The 21,432-nt window shown below is 45.5% G+C and overlaps 1 protein-coding gene across 12 annotated transcripts in view; it reads left to right on the plus strand.

Moving 5' to 3' along the window:
• Carmil1 (capping protein regulator and myosin 1 linker 1) overlaps window positions 1-21,432 on the plus strand; it is a 256,793-nt gene that overhangs the window by 106,674 nt on the left and 128,687 nt on the right. For all 12 annotated transcript variants that reach the window (XM_052729001.1, XM_052729011.1, XM_052729002.1 and 9 more), the window contains 3 exons: window positions 13,365-13,440; window positions 17,667-17,755; window positions 19,557-19,651. In XM_052729001.1, coding sequence (XP_052584961.1) covers window positions 13,365-13,440; window positions 17,667-17,755; window positions 19,557-19,651 — 260 coding nt within the window. The remainder of the gene's footprint in view (window positions 1-13,364; window positions 13,441-17,666; window positions 17,756-19,556; window positions 19,652-21,432) is intronic.

Consider the following 21,432-nt stretch of genomic DNA (forward strand, 5'->3'; position numbering starts at 1 on the left):
TCTCTACTGTTACACAGGCCAGGGCCCCAAACCATGAGCCGGTGCCACCCGCATTCAGAGCCGGTCTTCACAGCTCCTAACCAAATTCAGCAAATCCCTTGCAGGCACACCCACAGGCCAGCCCGACTTAGGCATTTCTCAGAGGCTCTCTTCCTGGGTGACTGGAGACTGTGGCAAGTTGACAGTTGAAACAGCCACCATACCCTGGCTTAAACAAGGCGAGAGTCAGGTCCTCTGACCCCCACACACATTGAGATGTGGCATGTGAGTGCTATAAAGTGACTGTCACCTGTTAAATTTAGAAATTATCAGCTCCTCCCCAGTCTGAGTAACAATGGTCCTTTTTTTTTTTTTTTTTTTTGAGACGTTCAATGAAAGGGAACTATTTTTGCTGACAGCTTCCATTAACTCATACTTTGTACTCAGACAGTTATCTCGTTGGGAGACTGGAGAAGGATTCTGTATGTACTTCCATATTTATAACACTGGATATTGGAAGGATTCATGCAGGTGCCTAGATATCCCAAGATGAGCAGCTTCCATTTCTTCATCAAGAGCATTCCAAAACAAAACTGACATTTAAGACCAAACAGACAGTGTGACAGTGGGGGTGAGTGTCTGCAGAGCCTGTGGTGAGTGTGACAGTGGGGGGGTGAGTGTGACAGTGGGGGTGAGTGTGACAGTGGGGGTGAGTGTCTGCAGAGTCTGGTGGTGAGTGTGACAGTGGGGGGGTGAGTGTGACAGTGGGGTAGTGTCTGCAGAGCCTGTGGTGAGTGTGACAGTGGGGGTGAGTGTGACAGTGGGGGTGAGTGTGACAGTGGGGGTGAGTGTCTGCAGAGCCCGGTGGTGAGTGTGACAGTGGGGGTGAGTGTGACAGTGGGGGGGAGTGTCTGCAGAGCCCGGTGGTGAGTGTGACAATGGGGGTGAGTGTGACAGTGGGGGTGAGTGTCTGCAGAGCCCGGTGGTGAGTGTGACAGTGGGGGGGGTGAGTGTGACAGTGCGGATAGTGTCTGCAGAGCCTGTGGTGAGTGTGACTGGGGGGGTGAGTGTGACAGTGGGGGTGAGTGTCTGCAGAGCCTGTGGTGAGTGTGACAGTGGGGGGGTGAGTGTGACAGTGTGGATAGTGTCTGCAGAGCCTGTGGTGAGTGTGACAGTGGGGGGGTGAGTGTGACAGTGGGGGGGTGAGTGTGACAGTGGGGGTGAGTGTCTGCAGAGCCCGGTGGTGAGTGTGACAGTGGGGGTGAGTGTGACAGTGGGGGTGAGTGTCTGCAGAGCCCGGTGGTGAGTGTGACAATGGGGGTGAGTGTGACAGTGGGGGTGAGTGTCTGCAGAGCCCGGTGGTGAGTGTGACAGTGGGGGGGTGAGTGTGACAGTGCGGATAGTGTCTGCAGAGCCTGTGGTGAGTGTGACAGTGGGGGGGGTGAGTGTGACAGTGGGGGTGAGTGTCTGCAGAGCCTGTGGTGAGTGTGACAGTGGGGGGGTGAGTGTGACAGTGCGGATAGTGTCTGCAGAGCCTGTGGTGAGTGTGACAGTGGGGGGGGTGAGTGTGACAGTGGGGGGGTGAGTGTGACAGTGGGGTAGTATCTGCAGAGTCTGGTGGTGAGTGTGACAGTGGAGGGGGTGAGTGTGACAGTGGGGGGGTGAGTGTGACAGTGGGGTAGTATCTGCAGAGTCTGGTGGTGAGTGTGACAGTGGGGGGTAGTGTCTGCAGAGCCTGTGGTGAGTGTGACAGTGGGGGGTAGTGTCTGCAGAGCCTGTGGTGAGTGTGACAGTGGGGGGTAGTGTCTGCAGAGCCTGTGGTGAGTGTGACAGTGGGGGGTAGTGTCTGCAGAGCCTGTGGTGAGTGTGACAGTGGGGGTGAGTGTCTGCAGAGCCTGGTGGTGAGTGTGACAGTGGGGGTGAGTGTGACAGTGGGGGTGAGTGTCTGCAGAGCCTGGTGGTGAGTGTGACAGTGGGGGGGTGAGTGTGACAGTGGGGGTGAGTGTGACAGTGGGGGTAGTGTCTGCAGAGCCTGTGGTAAGTGTGACAGTGTGGATAGTGTCTGCAGAGCCTGGGGTGAGTGTGACAGCGGGGGGCTAGTGTCTGCAGAGAATGGCAGGGTGCTGCCTTGCCTTTTCAGCTGTTGCTTTTGTGACACATGTGCAAATGGCAACACGGCAGAAAGGAGTTGTTTTCAGCATGATTATGAAATTGTTTGAGCCTGTGAATAGGCGAGTCAGTCTCCAGGGCCCCAGGGGTGAATGGACCGTAATTAGAAGGCATATGGCCTGCAGAAGTGGAGGTACTGGAGGACACTTTAACGCATGGCACTTGAGGTGTTTCTGCATCTCATGTCTGTGTTGCATCCTTGATAACCATGGTCTGTTAGTAGGCTGTGCAGTTTGGTGCTGAGCTTTGCTGCTCATCAGCTGAATTAGTTGCTCCACCAGTCCTCAAAAGGAAGCTAAGGGAGCCATGTGATGCAGATGCCTACAGTAATAGCAAAGTAGCTGATACCAAGAACTATTGTTAGGGCCACCAGACTTGCCCTGCAAGGGGATTTTCTCATTTCAAGGATGGAGAATTTTCGGTTTGTTTGCAAGCACTGAGTTAATGGGACAGATGAAGATCACCTACTCTTTTTTGCTCAGTTAGAGAATTAAAAGGACTCTTTTTGACCAGACATCGTGGCACACACTTTTAATCTCAGAACTTGGAAGGCAAAGGCAGATCTCTATGAGTTCAAGGCCAGCCTGGTCTACATAGAGAGTTCCAGGCCAGCCAGGGCTACATAGTGAGACCCTGTGTCAAGGAAATAAGATAAAATAAAAGGTCTCTTTTCATTATGGACCATCTCGTCCATGCTGGGTAATAACTACTTTAGACTCTGTGAGCCAGACAGCTGCTGTAGCAATTACAGCAGGTCCTGACTGGGATGCTTTTACTTAAGGATCTCTTGACTGCACAAGGATGTGAAAGCAATGCTCACTCAATAGAAACCATTCTGCAAATTTTCATCTTCGTGCTTTGTCAGGACCAGGGTTATGTGGTTTAATTCATTCTCTCCCATTCATGCTCATATTCATTCATAGTTTCTGTTTCTGCCTCTTACTCTACTGCCCCTCCTCACCCACCTCCCTTTTTCCTTTTCTTGCCTGTGGCATTTGTATTGAAGAACTGGCTTCCTGCTGTGGCTGCATAAGCATTCAGGTGTGGGCTTCAGAGTGGTCCTGCTGGACTCCTCCTGTCTGTCCCTAGAGAGGATTAGTAATAGGGACTTCTGGGAAAGATGCCTGCTCAGTTATTAGTTTTAGGTTCCAACATTTTATTGTAGGGTATTTGGTTTGCTTAGTATGCCTTTACAGTTTGCCCTGTCTTAGTGAATGCTGTGCCAAGAAGAGGCAGAGATGGAGAAACGCCTCCTTCCACATTTCTCTTGGGGTGTCTGGAAGGGTTTCGAGCCGACGTGTTAGAAATGTAATTACACTGTAATTTGACATGGCAGGGAGTGATGAGGGCAGGCGGTGCTGCCAAAGCAGAGGAGAATATACGGCCTTGGACGCATTGATTTCTCTGCCTCCCAGCAGACTTTGAAGAGGAGCTCATCTCTTTAATCCTCTGCAGCCTGGTTGGACACGCACCGCTGAGTTTAAACTTGGCCCGAGAGAGTCCTTCCCGCTGATTCATGCTCTTGGCTTGTCGTATTTCTTGGTCATGCAGGTGATATTCCTGAGCAGGGAGCTAGCAAGAATGAGTTCTAGAACAGCTTATGTGTATGTGGCAAGGTGGTTCTGAGGTCATGGGGACAGTCTTTTCTGCCCCAGGCCCAGTTCCTCATTCCTTCTCTCTTGTGGTTCAGGAGGTGGTACCGAAGGGGTGGGTCTGGATTTTGTCTCCATCACTAAATTTCTCTGAATTTGTGTGTGTGCACGTGCACACGTGTTTTATTCTAAAGTTAATATTTTAGTGCTATAGCACATGTATGTGATTATAAGTAAACTCACACAGGGTATACTTACAATCCTTTGTTGTTAGAAATGAATAATCAGAATATTAAAACTTTATAAAATTTATTATTTGGAAGTGTTTGTGTACACACGCATGCCATATGTGGTGTGGGCATGTGCCAGGGCATATACATGGAATCTGGAGGATAATTTTGTGAAGTTGGATCGTTCCTTCCGTCTTCACATGGGCCTCAGGAATTGGATTCAAGCTGTCAGGCCTTTGTGGCAAGCAGCTTTACCTGCTGTGCCGTTTTCTGGCCCAGTATCACAAGTTTATGGTCTTTTTGTTTGATTTTTCAAGACAGGGTTTCTCTGTGTAGCCCTGGCTGACCTGGAACTCTCTCTGTAGACCAGGCTGGTCTTGAACTTACAGAGATCCACTTGCCTCTGTCTCTCGAGTACTGGGATTAAAGCTGTGTACAACCACTGCCTGGCTTATTAGAAGATTTTTAAAGACTGCTCTGATACCCTGGGGATATCTGAGGACTGAATGCTGTTCAGTTAGTAAGCTGAGAGTGTACAGGACATACCTCTGTAAACTAGGAACCAGGAAGGAATCACTCATTTACAATGCTGTCCCCAATTCTAAGACAGAGTCTCATGTACCCCATGCTAGTCTTGAACTCAGATATGCAGCTGAGGATGACCTGGGAGTTTTGATCCTGCTACTACCTCCCCAGCCCTGGGATATAGGCATGATCCATATTCCCAGTTTTTGTGATATTAGAGCATGGAATCTAGACTGTTCTGCATACTAGGCAAGCATTCTGACCATTAGCTACAGCCCTAGCTATTTTTTAACTGTATTTATTTTCATGTGTGTGTACATGTGTGCATGCATGTGCATGTGTCTTTGGAGGTCCAAAGTTGATTTGGGCATCTTCCTCAATCATTCACTGCTTTATTCTTTGAGGCAGGGTCTTTCAGTCAAACTCAGAGCTCACCCATGAGACTAGTCTTACTATCTAGCTGTTTTGGGGGAATTCTGTCTCCAACTGTAAGACTGGAATTACAGGTGGGTCTCCATATCCACCCAATATTTAGGTGGGTGCTGGGAATGTGAACTCTGGTATTCTTTCTTGCAAATAAGAACCTTAACCACTCAGCCATTTCCCTAGGACCCTTTTAAGTTTTAAAGCTGTCCAAGTTGCGGGGTGTTTTCCCACCAACCCCACAGTTCCCCAGAGTTTTCTTGAGTGAGAGCAGCAGGAAATATAAGATAGAAGGATTTAGATTGTGGAGAAAAACAGATAGAAAATGCAGGATAACCTTTAGAGGGCCTGGAACCTATTCTAACTGGCCCTGACTAGCTCTGCCCTAGGGTATTTATAGAAATGCCAAAGGGTGGAGCAAAAGACCTCCCCCAGCACAGCCAAGTGCAGACCATCTCAGACACCTGCACTCAGGCCGGTGGTCCTAATCATCCTCTATGCAGACCTGCTGGGTAAAGCCACGAGGAACCTGAAAATGGGCTCCCACACCAAGTTCCGTTCCTGAAGTAGATATGATAGGAGATAGTTTCAGACATTCCCAGGAAAGCTGGCTATGACTATGCCAGGAGGCAGTACCGTTGTGGCAGTTTCCCACCGCTTGTCCATGTGTGGCCACTGTGTGTGTGCACAGAGCGTAAAGAGTGGCAGGACTTGATGTTCTCACACATCACCTATCTGAGCCTTTGTTTGTTAGGGTTATTAGAAGGAGAACTTCCCCCTTGTGTGGGTGTACCCATAATTCACATATTGCCCCTCGTTGGTGTTCTGTGTTTGAGATCTTCCCATCTTGGACATCCTGGAGCCGCTAGACATCTTTCAAACTTGTCAATTATTTTTGTTCTGTAGCACTTTCCTGGGGTCTTTCACACTGTCCATTTAAAAGTCTCAGTGTTTTTTTAAGCTTCAGGGAGAGAGGGAGGGCAGGGGAATGGAATAGAAGGAAAATTTGGCCTGAAAATAATAACACACAAAATGTCCGTGTGGTCACACAGCTCAGAGAGATGTCAGAACTAATGTCTCCTAGGCTGCCTGGAACCTAGGGCAATAAAGACCTTGACAACAGAGCCGGATTCGAACCCTCTTGCCAACTTTATCTTTATATTCAACATTTAAGCATTGCCTGAATGTGTTAGTATCATAATTCAGTTTTTGTTTGGCTGAGACAACATCTTGCTGTGTAGGAACACTGGCTAGTTCCACAATTGTAATTCTTCCATCTCTACCTCATGTATTCTGGGCTTGTAGTTGTTTCTCATCATGCCAGGCAAGTAATTTATTTTTAAGTTTAAGACAACAACAACAACAAAAGTTCTTCAAGAAGATAGTGCTGGCCCTCTGATGATGGATATGCTGTCGGACTCCTATGCTCAAGCAATCCTCCTGCCTCAGCCTATTGAACAGGTTACCCTTATACTGAGCATTTTAATTTATTTTTATTGTTCAAAGTAACAAAAGTAAACTTTGTTAGTTGAGTAATAACTTCAGAATACATTGTAGTGGGCTAAGGATGTAGTTCAGTTAGTATGCTCAAAGCCCAGGGTTCCATTCCCAGCACCGTATAAAACAGGGCAAATAATCCCAGCTGAGGCAGGAGGATTAGAAATTAGGCCACTTTTGGCTCTATAGTAAGTTTGAGGCCACCTTGGATTTCACAAGACCCTATCTCAAACAAAATAAAACGAAAAACAAACCAAAACAAACACCACCACCAGCCTACCTCTAGGTGTTGACTGGAAAATGAGAAAACAAATGATTGGTTCAATGTGCCGAAAGGGGTGGAGTTCCTTTGATTTGAAACTATGTAGACATGCCATCCTGCATTCTCTGTGGAGGAGACTGAAGGCTGGAAGTGTAAGAAGCAGATGGATTGATGGCAGTCGTTTAAGACAGTGCACTTGTGAGTCAACCATCGAGGGTTGAACACTCACTGTCTGGACTTGGTGTGAGAGCACAGACCGACTAACTTCCCTAGGTCTTGGGAACCGTTGTCTGTCTATGCGTTTTATACATAGAAATGTTCAAATAGCCAGGCATGGCAGCACACATCTGTAATCCTGCACATAGGAGGTGGAGGCAAAAGGGTCACGGTAACTTAAGAGCATCTGGGCTGTGCAAGACCTGGCTGAGCAAACAAACAAAATTTCAAATACATTTCAAGTTCTCAGTGCCTGCTAAACCTTTTCTGAACAGGGCTCTAGTGACACAGGAAATACCTCAAGAATCAACCAAGGAGATGTTTATGCACAACCAGAAAGGAACTAACTTCAGTGTGTGTGTGTGTGTGTGTGTGTGTGAGTGAGAGAGAGAGAGAGAGAGAGAGAGAGAGAGAGAGAGAGAGAGAGAGAGAGAGAGAGAGAGCGAGCATGCAGTGGAGTTTTGTCTGAGGTTTGCTTATATGTGCATCTGTGAAGTGCTGGCGAAGCCTTTCAGGATGAGCTCTAGGAAGTGACGACAGTCCCATGCTGCCTTGTGTATTTTCCACTTAAGTGGGAGTTCCCGGAGTTTTCTCCTTGCTGACTCCATGATGCTGTCGGTTGAATGCAGGACTGAGTCCCCATCTTGCTCTCATTTTCTCCCTAGCCGTCATGTTGACTTGTGGTTCAGAGGGTCCAGTTCAGACCTTAATTTGACACAGAGTTTTCTGAGGTATTCTCTGGGCATCCGCCAACCCAGATTTGAGGCTCCCCATTCTCTGCATGTTCCAGCCAGGTTGGAAGATTGTTAACTCTGGAAGACGGGGCTTTCCAGGGTGCCATGTGCCGACACGGTCCATTGACTTTTGTTTCAGTTTTTCTTTCTAAAGTAGGACATTGCACAGTCTAGCCATTCTGCTCTTGACCAGACATTCTGCTTAGCTTATTGTCTATTAATGAACAATTCTGTTAAGGCCATTCTTGTATTTGTTCTCTTAGAGAAAAATGGGCAGATGTGTACCAGGATGCAAATAATTGTAAATTCAGCCATTATGTCTACCACTTAGATCAAGAAAGAGGCTCCTGCCTCACTCTGGACTTGTATATATTAATTCCTAGTCATGGTTCCCTCCTCCCCCCTACTCTATCCAACTGTAAGAATTTCCCCAATCTTTTTTTGGTTTTTATGATGGAAATATGCTGTTCTAGTTTGATTTTCTGTTACTGTGATCAAATATCATGACCAGAGTAACTTAGGAGGAAGGAATCTACTTGGCCAAAGCAGGAATTCAAGGCAGAAACCTTGAAGGAACACTGCTTACTACTTACTGGCTGTCTCCCTGGCTTATGTTCAGCTGCCTTTCTTACATAGCCCAGAGCCACCTGCCTAGGGCTGGTATTGCCTACAGTGGACTGGGTACCACTACATCAATTACCAACCAAGAAAATAGCCGACAGCAGGACCATAGGCCAAACTGAGGGAGGCAGTTCTTCAATTCAGGTTCCTTCTTCCCAGGTGTGTTAAGTTGACAGCCAAGATTAGCTACCACATATGCATATTTGACAGGTAATCCTGTAAATCCACTTGGGAAGAATTCTCTACCTTTTGCTTCTTGTTCTAGCCTCAGAACACTCTTTGCACCTGAGGCTTCTCTTATCCCTCTGATGCTCCGCCCCTCCCCCCTCCCCCCAGCTTCCTTGGGTACATCCTCCCAGCCTTGCAGATAGTAGCTTTTTGAAAAATCTCTTTACTGAAAGGCTGTCCATGCTTTTCCTCCAGTCAGATTTCTTTACGCAGCTGTCAAACCTTCTTTCGTAGATAGCAAGTGTTGTGGGTATGTGTTACTATGTGGTAAACCTCTAAAGTTAATGGCCCACAGCAAATGCACCTATAACCCATAATGATGCCTTTTTCATTCAGTCTTCTGGTGGTTGGTGTCAGCTAGCTGGTTGCTGGGAGACCTAGATGTGGCACTTCCCTGTGCTCTTGGCATCCTCATAAAGTTCCTGAGCTCTGTGGATGAACTTGCAAGAGCCAGAGTCAGGCAGAAACTGAAATGGTCGCTTCTAACCCTACCTCCAGTGCATGTGCCGTCACCGAAGGACATCTGTGGTGTTTCTACGTTTGGGTGGTTAGAAATACAGTGATGATAAATAAGACGGTTTATATTTTTGCTTCTGTTGGGCAAATACCTAAGCGCGAGGTCAGTAGGTCACGTGGCAGGTGCCTAGCAAACTCAAGACTGAGTCGAGCTGTCTCCTGCACCGAGTCTTCCGTTTGTCTTTCTTGGGCTGCATCTGGCAGGTCCAGTTGTGCTGTGTCTTGATCCACATTTGGTGCTGGCGGGGTGTGGTCTGAAATTTTGCCACCCAGCACACACCTGTGGGGATGGGGTATTTTTGATTTTGGCTTTGAATTGCATTCCTCTAGTGGCTGGCCCCTTGAGCCTTCTCATGTGCTTCTTCGATATGTGGAAATGTATAAACTCTGGTGGAAAGTCTCTTTAGATCTTAGAGATCTTATGTCCAGTTTTAGAATTGGAGTGTTTGCTTCTGCCTGTGTGTGGGGAAGGTATGTGGGTGTGGTATGGGATGCATGTGGACGTGTGGACAGATCAGTGGTGGTCTGTGTGTGTTGCGGGAGCAGATGGGTGTTTGGGTGTGGTGTGGTATGCCTGTGGATATGTGGACAGTCAGTGGTGGTCTGTGTGTGTTGTGGGAGCAGGTGGGTGTGTGGGTGGGGTGTGGTATGCATGTGGACTTGTGGACAGATCAGTGGTGGATGTCTGGATGTCTTCCTCAATGGCTTCACCATATTTTTTGAGATAGGGTTTATCCCAACGAGCCTGATATTTGTTATTTTGACTGAACTCACTGGACAGCTGCGCCTGGAAACTGTTTATCTTCACACTCCCAGCACTGGCGTTACAGACATGTGCCACCTTGCCTGGCTTTTCTGTGGCTGCTGGGGATTGAATTTAGGGTGCGTGTCACATTCCTCTTGGTGCATGTGGCTTCTTTCCTTCATTATACTTGCTTTCCTCCCCCGGTTGCCTGCTAGGCTGTGCCAGGCTGTCACTGTTACAGGGCAGGGACTGGGTGCTATGTTCATTGTTACATTAGACCCTGTGATTCATGCATGGTGGCTGGCACTTTCTGAATCTATGAATGGAATGAATTACTGGGCATAGTCAGTTTCCCATGCCTGCACACATCTGTCCCTAATTATTTTAAGTATTCTGTTCTTTTCTTCCCATCTTTGGAGCCCTGTGAACCTGTGCCCATCTGCTCCAGGTGGGATTTCTTGTTCCCCATGTTCTGGGGCCCTTTAACATTCCCAGTGTTTGGGATGGCTCTGGGTTGTCTTTCTTATTCATTGCATTGTGGGGGAGGGGCAGGAGAACAAAGCACTCAACTCTTAATCCTCACAAGTAGTAATCCTACCCAGTATTTATTAAGCACTGGAGCAGTGTTTACTGTTTGCATTAAGATACATGACTGTCTCCTTCTAATGGCTTTGTTTTATTATTCATTTGTTTTGTTGAGATAGATGTAGCGGTTGCCATCAAATTACCTCTTCTAGTTAAGGCTGACCTTCAACTGCCTCCTGCCTCTACTTCCCAAGTTATGGGATTACAGGTATGAGTCACCATGCCTGGATTCTATTTTAACTTCAAAATAACGTTAACTTTGAGCAAGTTAATCAAAAGACACAAAGACAGAAAAACTGGCAGATGGAACCTGTGGATGAGCCTGTTCATTTCTGTGCATTGTTTTTCTGGGCTGCCTGTGAGGATGCATCTCATCTTCTTACTCATGTCTGATGAGCTCACACATGGTGCTTCAAAATCTGGCAAAGGCTGTAGTTTTGTGGGCATAAACTCTTTGGAACCAGAGCCAGAATATATCAGTGACATCTGCTTTATTTATTTGTCTGTCTGTCTGTCTGTCTATCAATCTGTCTATCTATCTATCTATCTATCTATCTATCTATCTATCTATCTATCTTCTATCTCTCTCTCATGTATTTATGTATCTATCTACTATCTCTATGTATTTATATATCTGTCTGTCTATCTATCTATCTATCTATCTATCTATCTATCTATCTATGTATCTTCCTCTCTCTCATGTATTTATGTATTTATCTTCTTTTTCTCTATGTATTTAAGTGTCTATCTATCTCATGTATTTATGTATCTTCTATCTCTCTATGTATGTATGTATGTATGTATGTATGTATCTATCTATCTATCATCTATCATCTATCATGTATCTAGCCATATCTATTGTAGTCAAGTTAGGAAATCATCCTAGGTGTCTGTTTATAGAAGACTGGGTCAGAAAACATGGATTATTTCTACAATGTAATTTCATTCAGCCACAAAGAAGAATGAAATCATATCATATGCAGGAAAATGGATGAAACTGCATAGCTCACCATGTTAACTGAAATAAGTCAGATTCAGGAAGACAAGCATCATGTATTCTCCCCACCCCCAATGCATGGAACCTGAGCGTAGTGGGTGGAACTGGGGAAGAACAACAGGAAAGCAGAAGTGTCTCTACCGGGGAACAGGAAGCTGATCATGAGGAGGGTGGAGTGGAGGGAAGAAGTAATGGGCAGGCGGTGAATATGATCAAAATATATTATATGCATACACAAATATGTCACAGTGAACTGTGTTCTGTATGATTAATATGTCTCCTCCAAAGGGGAAAAATCATTTTAATAAAAAGAATCTCATTCTCCCTCTGGTCCAGCCTCACTTCATGTCTCTGCACATCAATCCCTTTGCCTGTAAAACAACCGGTACCCCCTGGCTCGTTTGCAGGTTAACGGAGGTGCTTTTTGATAAGCAAGCAGACCAGCTGCATTCCTGAACTCTTTCCACCTCCTGCCCATCTTTGCTGTTCAGGCGAAATTGCAGCATCTGTGTCATATCATACACAAAACTAGAATTGGAGCTTAGGGTTCAAAGATTTACAGTCTGAGGTCGTACAAGCAATGAATACAGGAGAGCTAAGTGCGAAGTGGAGAGGCATGCACCATGCCGGAGTGCGAGTCAACAGGAAAGCGAACAGAAAAGGAGATGTGTGGTGAAGGTGGCAAAGGGCATGTGGACTTTCAAAACATGGCTCAGCAGTGAAGGGTAATTCTGCCTGTGCAGTCCTGTGGTGAGGCAGATGAGGAATGTGTGGCAGGGGCCAATACTTGGGAAAATGGTGTAGAGGCCGGGATTTCACATGCAAACCTTTACCTCACAGCTTACGAGCTCATATGAAGCATCAGAGATAATTACAGCTGCTCTGTTTCAAGGAAGGGATCACTGCTGGGATCACTGCTGGGAAGTGTAAGAACTACCAAATGGTGGCAGGACACTTACTGAGCACTGAGAATGATGGTATTTGCTGTCAGAGAGTATAAGGCATTGTCTTTGCTTGGGGACCAACCTCTCAGACACTGCATGAGATCCTTGATGCTTGTGTATCTATGAAAAAGTCTAAGGACGGGCTGGAGAGATGGCTCAGTGGTTAAGAGCACTGGCTGTTCTTCCAGAAGTCCTGAGTTCAATTCCCAGCAACCACATGGTGGCTCACAACCATCTACAATGAGATATGGTGCCCTTTTCTGGCCTGCAGGCTGAACATTCACTGTATACATGATAAATAAATAAAATCTTAAAAAAAAAAAAAAAGAAAAAAAGAAAAAGTCTAAGGAAACAGGCCCATTAATGTAGTGTTAGATGTGATTTCTTTCTGAATGCTGGCATCAGCTTCTTTCCCCTGGAAAGTAGGAATTGGAGGTGCTGGGGATAATGTACTTTAATTTCGTGAAATTCTGTTTGTCTTCTGCAGTATGAGGATCTGTTGCAGAGAACTGAATGGTTTACTACTAAAATTGTTTGGAGGCTCAGTAGGTAAAGGTTCTTGCTATATAAACCTGCCAATCACAGTTCAGTCCTTGGAAACCACGTGCAGAGCAGATGTGGTGGCATTCGTTTGTAATCGCAGCACTTCACAGTGAGGTGGGAAGCAGGCTCCCAGAGACAGAACTGCCGAAGCTCTCAGGCCAACTGGTCTGAAGAACACAACAGAGAGACAGGAGAGACTCCACCTCAGCAAGGTGAAAAACTCAAGAGCCTACTCTTGAGAGTTAGTCTCTTCCCTACACACCTAAGTTTTGGCATGTGCACACATACACACACACACACAACACACGTACACTTTTAATAAAAAAATATAAGGTTTTAGTTTTCTTTGTTTTGCTCTTTGAGACAGAGCCTCACATATCCCAGACTGGCTTGAATTGCCGATATACCAAGGCTGACCTTGAACTCCTGATATTCCGGCTGCCGTCTTCCAAATGTGAGAAGAGGACAAGCATGCACAACACACCTACCTAAAACTGCGCTGTTGCCGCAGCGCTTTTGCAGGACCATGCTCATGTTCTTCATTAATTTTGCTTCTAGAGACCTGATCCCCATCATTGCGGCCCTGGAATATAATCAGTGGTTCACGAAACTGTCCTCCAAGGATCTTAAGCTGGTAAGTCACTGAAGAGGCAGGCAGCCACAGCATTGCCCAGCTTTGCTGGACTTCAAAAGCCCGATGGTTGTCAGAAAGATTTTATTTTGGTACCATGCTGGTGAGCTGCACACACTTTATTTCTTGAGGAGCTCTCCTTCCTAGGAATGACTAACGTGACATTGTGTGATGTTTGGAATGTGAGCGCTTCAGAGAGATCCACCCTCCTGTTTTCAGTTGCCTCCGGCAATTTTAGACCAGAAAGGCGCTTTTAGTATTGACTTCTGTATACACTCATTCAGTTGGCAAAAGCTATTAAAGTCACATTTGCACAGCTGCAAACAGCTGGCTTTATATTTCCGCCTTCCTGTTCATCAACACTAGGTTCTCCATGAGAACAATTTCAGGAAATATCAACAGGTAGACTTGGTCTGATTGGATTATAATAGTTAATGTTAACTCTGTAGATGTTCTTTGTGGGGGGGGGTTAGGGAGAGGATTTATATATAGACACAATAAAATCAAAGTGAAATCTGTTGGTTTTTATATTAAATAGAGCACAAAATAGTTGGTCAGTTCTGGTAGTAGACACTGTTGGAAACTAGACAGATTCAAAGCTGCTCTATGGAAAGAAAACTTATCCACAAGTTAGTTTTCAGATATTTTATTTAGGATGAGAAGTAAATTAGATTTTGTTTATAGAGGCTTGGAATCTGGGGGTAAGATTTTTCTAATAAAGACGTTGGATTGAGAAAGGGCTTTGTAGAAATGGAGCGTGTGAACAGGTTTCTTGGGTGTCTGAATTGACCTAAGAAAGGTATGACTTAAGGCATTATAGATTCAAAATGAGCTAGACTCATTTGGGGGCCCTTAGGAGTCATGGTGGCATAGGAAACCAGCATGGAGTCAGAAACCGGAGTTTCCTCCCATGCCTCTTCCGCCCAGACTGTGGGAGTGGAGATGAGTTACCTCACCTTCCTGGACCCCAGCTTCCTGTGTGCCTATGACTGTGTGATAGTTGCAGTCTTGCTCATCTCCATCCTGTGTTTAGCATACTGTGTGGGTATTGTAGCTTCTTGCTGAACTGGCTGCATGGTAAAAACTTGCTTCATAAATATAGAATAAAATCACTGAATGAATGAATGAGAGAACCCAACCATGAAACTGACCTGCCCTTGCTGAGATGAGTAGCACATCACAGAGATCATAGTGAGCAGGTTTTTTTTTTTTTTTTAACCAGTCCCTGACTACCCAGGAACTTCACAACTGTTGACCCTTAAGATAATCATCATCACAGAGTAGTAAAGAGGTGGAGAAACAAACTGATGTGGGACTGGGTAGGTTGGGAATGAACCCAGCTAGGTAAGCCTGTGTTTACGTATTGTGATGGCGCTGGGACAGCAGGAATAGAGTAGGGTAGCCCTCTGTGAATGAACAGGTATCCATGAAGGACAACATGGGAATGGGAGCCTCAGGTCTGCTAGGGTGGGACCATCTCAAGGACTGAGCTAACAGAGGTTGCAGGTGGGAAAGGGGAGACCTTGGAGAATGCCCTTGTTACTTCTCAGGGGTTTCAGTTGTGTGTATGGTTGGTTTTTGTCCTGCTGTCAGTTCACCGGGATGTGTCAAAGCCCCAGAATGGTCTGAGACAGGCTTCCTACTGAATGGGATGAAGCAGAGTGGAAGAGATAAAAGCTATACAGTGGGGCAGCATTCTACAGCCTTCTTCCCCATCGTCCGGCTCTTACATTCTGTCCACCCCCTCTTCCACTATGCTTCAGCCATTCTCTTTTATGAAGCCTTGCAGTATAATATCCACAAAGACCACATTTCATTTCAAAATATGAAATGTTAAATGTAAGCCAAGAGAGCTACTGTATTCCTAGTTTTGCAACTGAATTGTTCTGATCCTGTACTGAGAATGTGATAGACAAGAAAAACTTTTATGCTTACTACATTCTTTTCATATCTAGGTTTGTGTATGCATTTCTTTAAACATGTCACCATTGTACATTCTTGGATACAGGAAAGACTGCTTTTCATGTAGTTGGCATAAATAAAAGTTAGCACCATTAATGGAGCTATGAATAACTTGTTAGAACTCTGCTTTTATGGACCTCTTAAAGAAGAGTTCGCCGCATCTGCATACACTCCCTTAAATACATTTTCGTTCCAGTGTTTAACTCAGTGTGGATACTCTTTAAAGCTCCCTTTGGGTGAATTCCTTTTCTGGATGCTCTGCTGGGTAGCCAGGACAGTGCATGACTGCTTGGATTGCTTCTAAAAATGAGAATAACTCCTGCTAAAACATGATCCAAATGCTCACTTTAAGCCTTGACAACACCTAGCTCAATCAATCCCCTTGGACATACATCATGAAACAAAGAGGTCTCCACACATAAGGGCCAAGACATGGACGATCACTGCTGTCGGCCTAATGGAAATGGCATTGGCTTCGGTAGAGCTCACTTTTGCCTTTGGTGTCAATACACCCAAACCGTTCAGCCCAGGAATTGGACTGAATTGAGCAAAGCAGCATGTAAGAGAGATGAGAGTCTATAGTGGGACTTCGGTTATTTCCAGGGTAGCCTTTTGTAAAGATTACCCAACTGGAGAGCTCTGGGGCACTTCGTTTCAGACTGTGTTTCAGTTATTGGGGATGCCAGCTAGACATGTGTCACTGGATAAGTCAGAGAACGCATATATATTTATGTGATGGCTTTGTTTAAAAAATTGCCTTGCTGTATGCTATGGCACATGGGCAGGTGGTCTCTTATTTATACCGTAAAAAATTCAAGTAAGCCCTTGGTTACAATGCAGTTGTATAAAATCATTTATCAGCACCTGAGCTACTGTAAGTTTTGCAGTGAGTCAGTATAAATAAAAATATGAACATGTAGAAATTCAAACATTAAAACCTCATGTCCAACTCTACCACCATGGCGTGTGGCATAGTTCTTCAATATTCAGTTCCTCTGTAAAATAATTATATAAATTCACTATTTAAAAACAAACCCCCAAAACTTTAGTGACCTGGAGAGCCGGCTCAGCAGTTAAGAGTGCATATTGCTCTTCCAGAGGACTTGAGTTCCACGCCTAACACCTGTATCAGTCGGCTCATGGCTCTAGCTCTAGGGGGATCCTATGTCTCTGGCCTCTGTGAGTACCTACACTCACATGCACATACCCAGATACAGATACTCACGCATATACTCATAGATACTCACCCATATTCACATATACTCACACATACAATTTAAAATAATTAAAAAATACTATTTACACGGAGACATTTATTTAGTTCTTTGACATTTCCCCTTTCTCCTACTTTAGTGAATCCTAGGGACCAACCACACCATGACGGGGCTGGTCCCTGTTGAAGTGCAGAACACTCTATCCCTTACTGTTCTTATTCGTAGTAGAGACTAATATGTAGCTACTGGTTTGGTAATGACATAGGCATGCAGATGTAGCTCAGTTCCCGGTCCACAGTGACAACTGTGACAAGACCCTCAATGTCACTATCACTATCACTTAGTCCTCAGGGCCTCACCTGGAACATCCATCACTGCCTTCGAAAGTCATTTTGCTTTTTCAAAGAAAGGGTAAGAGGGCCTTAGGTGGATTTGTAGCACTGCTAAAAAGGCCTTTGTTACTGCATCACGGCTGTATATTTTATCATACTCCATTCAGCCTGCTTATAACAATACCATAGGTGTTATACAACTTATACAACAGAAGTTTGTTTCCCACAGTTCTGGGTGCTGAGAAGTCCACAGTTCAGGCAGTAGCCTGTTCACTGTACAATGGCATCCACTTTCTGGTTTGCAGATAGCTCCATTGGCTGTGTCTTTATGTGGTGGGAGGGTAAGGCAGCTTTCTGGGACTCTTTTATCAGGGCACCAACTCCCATGACATACTCACCTTCCAAACCCACCTGCTGCTGCCATCACATTGCTGGGTATGTTTCAATGAGTGAGGGTGTGGGGCTTGGCTCCAGCTCAGGCCACAGCATTTGTGTCTCTTCTTTGAGGAGTAGTACACTTAGAGACTGTATTTTGTACCATGGTGTCCCCAAGTTTTCATGGTGGTGTGTAGTGGGGATGCTTTCTGATGAGTTCCCAAATGAATGTGTGTGGACGAGTGTTTCATTTACTTGTATTTCTGCGTTGTGTAGATTTATAGCACTCAAGTGAAATGTTTTTCATCAGACATGCAGAATGACCAACAAGTGTTTTCTGTTACAGTCCACGGATGTCTGTGAACAGATCTTGAGGGTGGTGAGTCGGTCCAACCGACTGGAAGAATTGGTGTTGGAAAATGCTGGACTCAGAACGTGAGTATTTTAGGCCATTTGCCCCTTTAATTAGTACATGATCTTTTAAAAAGTTGAGGCGCTCACATATAGTGTTTCCTTCTGGGAAAAAAACAAAAAAACAAAAACCACCGGAATGAGCAAAAACCATATTAATTTTCTTACTGTAACCAAATACTCCAGAGAAGGAGGGCAAAAGGGTTTGTCTAGAATCAGCATAGATACAAATGCAGTGCATCATGAGTCCTGGTGTGGAAGGCATGGTGCCACTGGGCACTTCAGGGGTCAGGAAACAGAACAAAGGCCAGGCTATAATCTGTATCCCCAAATCTATGGCCCTGCATCGGCTAGCTAAGCCCCCAACTGCCAGATGTTCCTCAACCTCCCTAAACACCACTGCTGGCTGGGAGTAGGGGCACATGCTAAGACACATGAGCCTATGGGGTAAATTTCACACTCACACCACAGCACAAATCAATCAACCAGTCCACAATACCATTATTATCACGAAAGCCAAGTGTTTAATAGCATGTTCTGTGTTGTGGGACATCCTGAGGGTTCACAGTGTAGTGGATAAGAGTATGGGCCTTAGTAAAGTGCCTCCTGCTTCAAGCAGGGAGTTTAGAAGTCCTACATCTCAGTGTCTTTACCTTGGAAATGGGGGCAGTAACTGAGGTTGTGCAGTAAGCGCATTGATGTGTGTGTAGTACTTATAAAATACCTTTCTCACTGAAAATGCCTGGGCAGCTTTTACTATTGTAGTCATGATACTAACAGATTCCCTGTGATTTTCTTACATTCATCAGCTTTAGTCATTTCTCCTAATCTTCTCCTGGTGGTTTAATGCCACCCCTGAGTTTAATACTGAAGAGCATGAGTTAGAATTTGTTGGAACAAAGGCTTTATTGTCATTAATGAGCAAGGCAGGTATTTTGTAATCCTAGCACTTAGTGTGCTATTTCAGGTTAAAATATAACTAAAACAGTGATTTTTCTTTTTGTGTAAAATAGGGTGCTAGCAATGGTGGCCTTTAACTCAGTAATTAAAGCACTCAGTTTTACATTTGTGAGTATTAGAGGAAATGAGAAGTAAGATACAGTGAAGAGCCTACTAGAATTTTCAAGAAAGGTTTGCTGTGGAATTTTTAAAAAACAGGAAGGGATCAGTGATACTGTTAGCAGCATTTAGCAGTGTCTCTAGAACTGGATGTGTTACCAAACATCTGACTGCTGGTGGACATGTGGGGGGGGGGGGTGAGGGGGATGTCTTTTGGCACAGTAGTTAAGAATAAAGTTCTTCATACCAGGGAAGGTGTAGTGGCAGGAACGTGAGGTGGCTGGTCATATTTGTCTATACTCAGGAAGCAAACAGCCCATAGGAAGTGTGACCCAGCTCTAAAACCACAAGGCCTATTCCTAGTGACCCACTTACTCCAGTGAGGGTCCACCTCTTAAGTATTCCACACCCTTCCAACATAGGACTAGTGCATGGGGACCAAATGAACCCGTGGAGAATTTTTCACAGGTAACCAAGGGGAAATGCCGTATTGTCTCTGTTCCTTTGTGTGAGGTTTTGTCAGATCAGAGTGAATTATTATATATGTGTGTGTTTTCCCTGCATCCCACTCACAGAGTGGCAGTTGAACCTAGAGTCTCCCCCATGTAGGCAAGAGTTCTATCCCTGAGCTGTACTGGTAGCTCTATATGGAAAACTGTAAGGGAGAGTTTCTTCCTTTTTGGTTTCATTCCATTTTAATCCTTAAATGTTTCATTTGAACAGTTTGCATCTTTTTCATTACTTGTGCCATTTTGTTTCCTTGCAGAGATTTTGCACAAAAATTGGCCAGTGCTCTAGCACATAATCCTAACTCAGGACTTCACACGATCAACCTCGCCGGGAACCCGCTGGAGGATCGAGGTACTGAACCATACGTACGATCAGGAAGGCCAGAGGTGTAGGATACTAGGGTCCTAGTTTATCCAGGGCTGGTGTGTAGTGACAGCTTCACTTTAGTCACCTGGAGCCCTTGTCACACCTACCCAGTCTTCCACATGTACCTGGAGGCCTCTCCACACCAACCCTCCCCACATGCACCTGGAACCTTCTCCACGCCCACCCAGAGTCCTTCCCATATCTACCAGGAATTCTCCCCACACCCAGGTGGAGTCCCACCCACACTCACCCTAAGTCTTCCTTATCTCTGTTCAACAGAAGATTAACTTTCCTTGGGGCAGTAGGACTCAGGGTCCCTCTGCTTTTGCTCACTGCTGCTGGAGACCACTCCTAGATCCAAGAGGCTGCTTAGGTTGTATTTTCCACCTCTCTCACAGGGCACTTTGTGATGTTAGGGACCAGCTAGAACTTGTCTCAGAAGCTTTTGTTTCTTCCAGATACCTCTGTGATAGGGTGACCCATTCAACATTTACCCCCTAGGGCCCTTATTATTTTTTTGAGACAAGACTTATGCTATGTAGCTTAGCCTGGTCTCACATTTGTACCTTTGTGCCTCTGCCTTGAAAGTTCTGAGAATGCAGGTCTGTGCATCAGTACAATTCCCAGGCCCCCTTGTAGTGAACACAGAGCCTTGTGCATGCAGGGTGAATGCTGTACTGCTGAGTTCCATTCCCAGCCTGTGGTTTCTTTGTAGATAAGCTTAGAATTCATTGATTTAATAATCATGCGGTGAGCCCCTCTTATAAGCCACCTGTCTGTCTTGCTCTATAGGAAGCATTTAAGAGGGGGCCAGAATCTGGGTGACCAGTTTAAACTTGTGCCTACTACATGGATCTTTGAATACTTGATTAGACTTGAACATGTGATTATAGTAAGGTTGAAGGACCAGATTTGTAAGGAGAAAGATTTATCAAACATGTTTGCATCTGGGGCTGGGGTATGGCAGGGTGCTTGCTTGTCATGTGTGAGTTCCTGGGATAATCCCACCACCGCAAACAGAAGGGGAACTCAAAGGAAAGTCTTCATAAGTGGCAAAGGCAGGGCCTGCAGCTGACCCAGGAAGGGAAGCCTGTGGCTGAGTTCTCCCTCCTGGTCTCAGAACATTGATGGATGGGGTTGGAGAAGGAATCGCAATATCTCTGGAGGGAACATTTTGTTTTCATTTGCTGCTGGAAATGTTTTCCAGCCTTGTTGAGTAGGGCCTTTCATCTTTCAATGTTAGGTATTTGATGAAGATTAATTATTCAGCTGAGCTGAGGGCACCCAGGCAGCTTCACATTTACTTTCTGACTGGGATGCTGCTGTGCGTGGAAAAGGATTCCTTTGTAGCACTAACACGGGAACCTCAGGGGTAACTTCCACCATTTGAAGTAGGGAGTCTGAAGGGAGAATCCAAAACTAGGTCACATGGCAAGCAGCCTAAGAAGAGCCCAGGCTGAATTGTGGGGCTGAAGTGCAGGGTTCTCTGGGGTGTCATCATTTCTGTAGGAAAAGCAGCTGTTCTCTCTACCAGCTCTGCTAGAAGTGGCAGAGTGGTGAGTGGGGTGAAGTGGAAACTGTCCCCAGCCCCTCCTGGAGTCAGGGGAGCTGTGTTGGGTTTGTTTGTAAGATGGGGGGATCTGGCTGTATTTAGCTACTGACAGGGCTGGATCAGTAGAGGGAAGTAGTCATGTCCCTAAGGAGGTGAACTCTAGAAGACAGGTGGGCCAGCAGGGCACTTTGAGTCATTAGGGAAATGGAAATTA

Source organism: Peromyscus californicus, unplaced genomic scaffold (genome assembly GCF_007827085.1).
Source record: "Peromyscus californicus insignis strain IS unplaced genomic scaffold, ASM782708v3 Scaffold_8__1_contigs__length_139910024, whole genome shotgun sequence".
In the NCBI taxonomy this organism is placed as follows: Eukaryota; Metazoa; Chordata; class Mammalia; order Rodentia; family Cricetidae; genus Peromyscus; species Peromyscus californicus.